The 6,085-nt window shown below is 46.5% G+C and overlaps 1 protein-coding gene across 2 annotated transcripts in view; it reads right to left on the reverse strand.

Moving 5' to 3' along the window:
• The window catches only part of IKZF5 (IKAROS family zinc finger 5), a 10,924-nt gene that overhangs the window by 3,398 nt on the left and 1,441 nt on the right, over positions 1-6,085 (reverse strand). The window contains exons 2-3 of one of the 2 annotated variants that reach the window (XM_018553706.1): positions 2,333-2,500; positions 359-598 (exon numbers count right to left, since the gene is read on the reverse strand). In XM_018553706.1, the coding sequence (XP_018409208.1) occupies positions 359-598; positions 2,333-2,465 (373 nt within the window). In that variant the 5' untranslated portion in view covers positions 2,466-2,500. The remainder of the gene's footprint in view (positions 1-358; positions 599-2,332; positions 2,501-6,085) is intronic. The other variant, XM_018553707.1, reaches the window with a different exon arrangement.

Here is a 6,085-nt window from a genome sequence, read left to right on the forward strand (position 1 = left end):
GTGGAGTGTGCCTAGTCTCCCACCATACCTGTAGGAGTAGATTTTTTTTTATTGGGCGGAAGGTCAGGAGCTGCTATGAAACTTTGAAAGGCCGTTGCTGCTGCAGTTGAAAGCAGGAATCAGCTCTGTGCGGAAAGAGTCACCCCTCCATTGCTATTGAGAGTTTCTTTTCTAAATCATAACTGAACAACTGGTAAACTCCTCACTACTGAGATAGTAGAACTCCCAGCATACTGAAAAGTAACACCTATCGTGGCGTATTGGGAGAGTCATAATCATCTGTACAAGCATACACACTACACCGTACCCTCCAGCAACACACAACATGCTGCCCATGCATACACAGACAGGGTCCTACCTGTGTGTATGCGAATATGTTCTATGAGACGCGCTGTGCCTTTGCTGGCATAGTTACAGTAACGGCATTTTAGTTTCCCATCATATGTCCGCTCAAAGCCATCAACCAGCATCCCCGCGCTCTCATCCAGCGACACCTCCACTGACGGGTGGTCCAAACCGTTCTGATCACTGTCTGTCCCAGCTGCCGGTAGAGCAAGGCACGGAGAGTTAGCGGTGAGCACATCGAGGTTTTGTGGCCCTAATTTACAGAAAGTCAGTCAATGAACAGAACCTCTCCGCCAACCGCCATGGGAAAGCCTCAGCCAGGGTTGCCAGATGTTATTTAAAAAATAAAAAAAAAGCCCAATGGATCATAAGTGGCCAAAATAAACCCAGAAATAAAATTAAATCATTTAAATTAAAAGTTACATCAAGAAGAGCATTTCAAAGAAAACTGTCTAAGAGAATTGCAGTCTGCCATTGCCAACCTTGTTCTGAGGAGCTAGTTGCCTGGCTGTCATGCTGATCCTTAGATTTCCAGCATTTTTGAGTCATTGAACCAAATCAAGCATGCAGCTAGTGAAGCCAGAACTCCTGGTCTTGTCCCTGGGTCAGCAACTCAGAGCATTTTAGTCCAAAGATTAGCAACATTGTCAGAAGGAGAGGCCGGTATTGGCATCCTAAGTATTTCTCTCACTATAGGAATCCGTAAGAATTTGCTAAAACCAACCCACCTGGCAACCCTGGCGTCAGCACACAGATCATTCAGGAGACATTTGATAATGATGAATGGGCCAGTGAGGAATAATGAAATGAAGGGCATTCATTTAAATGTATAGGATATGTGTACACAGGTGCAGATGTGTTAAAACATTACCAAAGAACAGATTGCAGGCATGCAACTCTATGTTAAAAAATCAATTCCACTAAAAGAAATAGGATTTAGTTCCCCACAAGTTATTGACTGCTGTCTGGGGACGGAAGTGGTGGTGGGGGGGTACTTTGCTGACAAACGTACAAAAAAAACATGTTACATACTGCCCCTCACCTCTGACCTAACTGTCTAGACTTAAAGTAAGCCTGTCATTAGAGAAAAAGGGGGGCTGCCATTGTTGATTCTCCCCTAACCCCAAAAATACAAACCGTCAAAAAAAGAGACAATAACCTTGACCATGCAGAGCAAAGTGACAGTGTCTCCAAAAAGGCATTACCCCCCAACCCCCTTATACTCACCATACCTGCTTTCCCTTGCTGCTCTCTAGCTGACATTAGGGATGCACCAATACCGGTTTTTCGGTATCGAGTACCAATATTTTGCTCTCAGTACTCAGCGATACGGCTGGCATGGAGACGGCTTCCCAGGCCATCAAGAAGTCGTGCGACGGGTAATGACATGCCGTTCTGCTTCCTGATTGCCCAGCCTCAAGCCGGCTTCCCGCCAATCAGGAAGTTGGGCCACCCAGCTTCCCGATCGCATGGGAAGCTGGCTCCACGTTCCCCTACTTTACTGCCGGTCAGAGGAAATCTTCTAACCCTGAGGTATCGAAGCATTTCAGTGAGTACGAGTACCGATAGTATCAGTATTGGTGCATCCCTAGCTGGCATCGCTACCCAGCACTTGTGGGTATGAAGTAGCATGTGACCTTGCTCCTCTGTGATGGTGCCCCAGTCTAGCAGCTAGGCCGGAGCACTGTCACATGATCCATGGAATGATGTCACTGCTCCTTCGGGTCGCTGGCTGTAGAAGAGCAAGGAACTGCATGGGAGCACAGGTAAGTATATGAGAGTCAGCCAGGCCTTCCCAACGATAATGTCACCTTGTCCTGCATGGCCTCGTTAAATTGTAGTCCATCTTCCACTTGGCCATTACTACCCCTTCAGTAGGGCACTGCGTGGCCCATTCTTACTTTAAAATTCCCTGGTTATGTTTTCATTCCACTATGTCTATGAATAAATGTACAGGGATGATGTCACATAACTATGTACCACGTACCTCCCGGCAGGGTGTCTGCCTCCTTCTCTCCACTCACAGAGCCTGATATCATGTTGACGTGATGCGTCTGCTGTGTGAGATACTCCTGGAAATCCTTCACAAAGTCCAGCGGCTCTGGCTTTTTCTCACCCATATTCAATCCCTGTGTATCCCTGCAGAGCCCCCTGCCTGGACAGGAGACGGAAGGAAAACAGTATATGCGTCATCACATTGGAGGTAAACAACATATATTCCTATGATAAAATGGGGATACTCATAGCAGCCGACCAACTTCCAATGGTCTAGAGCAGGTTACAACAATTATTGTTTAAATCGGACTGATTGCAGTTCTTTTAGACGTCTTGATAAACGAGGGAAACCACGTCTTCTCGTATTGTCTGATTAAAAAACAATCATATGTTGCTCACCAATCAGATTTCAGCAGTAAATATTAACCAGTTGAAATCCGCGGTGTTAAACCCACTTCCCATCCAGGCCATTTTTCAGTATTCAGCGCTGCGGTACTTTAACTGACATTTATTCCGTCATGCAGCGCTGTACTGAAATGAATTTTATACCCTTTTTTGGGGACAGATAGAGCTTTCTTTTGGTGGTATTTATTCACCACTGGGGGTTTTATTTTTTTAATATATTAAGGAAAAATTACCGAAATTACCCCTCCCCGCTCCGATCCGCCAGCGCTGGCTGGCAGAACGGACGGGGAGGGGGCGGGTACAGCTGGCTCTGCCTCTAGATAGGCAGAGCCAGCTGTCACTCACGCAGCTGGGCGCATCCAGACATAATTGTCGGGATCCGTTTCAGCTGCGGCGTCTCAGTATCAGCTTAGGGTAACGGGAGGACGCTAGTTTGTGTCCTCTGGTTACCCTTAGGAGAACAGCTCTAACCCCATAGTTCTCCTTTAAGTGCTCTTTACAGCTGTAAATTTTAAACTTTCCCCCTCCGCTCGGCTGTGGCAGATCCCTTGGCATTCTCATCTATAATGCAACGTACCTGCATCAGACAGGAGGATGTCAGCAGTCTTCCGTCTGCTGGAGGTCAGGGGGAGAAGAGGCTGCGGGGACCAGTCTAGCAGTCGGGAAGGACCGAGAATCAAGTATATCTGCTTTATTGGAGCCCCCTAGACAAAGCGAGTACTTAACCCTTGCAGCGCTGAGGTTCCCCCACTGCACGGGTAAGTTTCTTTTACATTCCTGGAGTTCTTTAAAATGTACAGCTATCACCTAACTTTCGAGGCTTTCCTTAGTTGCCTCTGGAGCTGGCTCCTGGATTGGACAGACTGGCCCATGAATTCCAGATTCATTTGTCCAGCCCTGACAAACTAACCTTTTCTTAGTTTCACTCGTCCTTTATACGATTCATAACTTAGGGATCTGCACCACAACAAACCTATGGATTGATAATAATGATCAATAATGATTGTGTGACATTATCAGAAGTCACCCTTCTGAGGATCCGTGCCTATCCTGGCCTGATGGGACCTGTGTGTATCCTCACAAGCACTACAGCATTCCTGATGGAAGCCCACCCACTTTCATGGAGAGACACAGTGACGCTCTTATTCCATGTTTGTACAACAGGCCTGTGTGTGTGTGTGTGTGTGTGTGTGTCTACAGAGCTGGGTGGCCTTACACTGAGCCTCCAGCCCACCACCCAAGCTACTACAGGGCACTGCCAGGCATTGCTGAGTGCTCGGCGCACAGAGGGGGCATTGATAGAAGTGCGGCCGTTTACTGTCAGGGCTGTGAGCGACATAGCTCCATATTTTCACAGTCTGGGCCAATAACATGAAGAAATATTTTGGACATTCCGCATTTTAAATTACTGGGTCATTTCCTGTCATCGGAGTCACAAAAAAAGAAACGCCTCAATTTCCCCTTTTAACCCTTTCTGACCCGAGATTCTTTCACTTTTTGCTGCAAAGTGCTTTGGCGCAGTGTGGTTACAGAAACTGTACAAGATCCATGAAGAGTGTTAGGACTTTGAGGTGCATGTTCCCCAATATCATGCTTGCAGGGCACCTGGTGTAGATCTATCCAGTTCACAAGGACAGAACATGGAAAAACATACCGAAGTTATTTACAAATAAAACAAAAGTTTTCTTCCTAAATTGTCTATTTTCTTACACAACAAAATGTAACATGTTAATGTCATTTCAAAGGTTGGGCCCCCTTTACACGGGCTGATCAGGAGGGAATCTGTTCCTGATCGGAGCGGATGTCACCACTGTCATATGTGTGTACATACAATGTTCTCTTCCATCCTGCAATGGAGGAACAAACTGAAAATGACCGGACCCCATGTGTGTCTATGGGGAAGCGGATGTAAACGGAAATCAGATTACCCCCATCCAGCACAATCAAGTCTGTCGAAACGGAACACTGTTCCATTTTGTTTTTCCGGGCTTGGCCGCAGTCTGGGGGGTAACTGGGTGTAAATGGACTTCCAGACGGTTTATATATGGCTGCCCATAGACTAACATTGGGCATCTGATCGGGTAAAACTGATGGCGGAACCGATCAGACCACCGATAGGAAAGGAGCCTAATATTAATTTTACTCTACACCTCTCCAATAATACCAGATGATCCTGCCATGAAGGTCCTTGTTTGGACACTTCCTTTTAGGTGACAACGCTCTGTCTTTCTCTCCAACTGTGCTCCTGCATTGTCACCTGATGGAGATCAGATATGGTCATTTCAATCTAAATTGCACACAGCTATGATCCACCATCAGGAAACCTGCCCTAAGAAATATAATGGAGCGCATGCATGAAGACAGGTAATAGCTGCAGGAAGGCAGCAGGAAATCTGCAACATTGAGACACGGGACACCAGGAGGCATGGGACAACCATGGCAACAGTTCTGCTACCACTGACAGCTGCTCCTAATACAGAAGAATACAGTGTCGCTGCAGGAGCCACATCTGTATGTCTTCTCCTAAGATTTCTACACATGTGGAGAACCCAGAGACAGCAGAGGGAGTACCGGATAAAAGGCAGACTATTAAAATCCTGGAACATTTCTCAAGGTAAAGATTAAAGTAACCCTAAACCCATTTTTATCCTATTTATACTGATGGTGGGACCTAAATTTTGCTCTGCTTCTTCTGGAGATTTTCTATTCTCTCCTATCACCGGTCCCCCAGTCACAGGCCCCCATCTCAATTGGGAAAGTGGCTCCTTGGCTTGCACGGTCTTATGGAGCCCCCCTTATGTGCAGTCGCTGTCCATTCTGAACACACAGACAGCCTAGAGGAATAGAAAGAATGACGTCATGATGGGGTGAGGGTGCTAAGAATGATGGGACATGTAGTCCCAAGGGGGGTAATCAGTAAAATGTTGGTTACATTCAGAGGCTGAGCCAGTAAAATGAATAAGATGTCAGTGTCCCGCGCCAGTATCGCTCAGGATTTATATGACGCCAACGGATTGCGCAATGCTTTATAAAATAAGGGAAGAAAGGGCTGGGGGGAATGGTGTAAATAATGCTGCCTGGCATTTCTCAGGGCGGGTTTCCTGATGGTGACCACAGTGGACAATACCTGAGTAATGTGCGTTGGTGCAATCGCTTAGTGTCTCCATCAGGCAACGCAGGAGGACAATGGGAAGACAAGCACAGGACGTTGTCACCTTATAGCACAGGAACCGTTTGAACAAGGACCTTCATGGCAGGATCATCGCAGATTATCTCAATGAAAGCTGCAGATTAAAAAAAAAAAAAGAACACTTTGAAAAAAATCCAAGAACTCCGGGTG

The sequence above is a fragment of the Nanorana parkeri genome, unplaced genomic scaffold, assembly GCF_000935625.1.
Source record: "Nanorana parkeri isolate BGI_ZX_2015 unplaced genomic scaffold, ASM93562v1 scaffold127, whole genome shotgun sequence".
NCBI lineage: Eukaryota > Metazoa > Chordata > Amphibia > Anura > Dicroglossidae > Nanorana > Nanorana parkeri.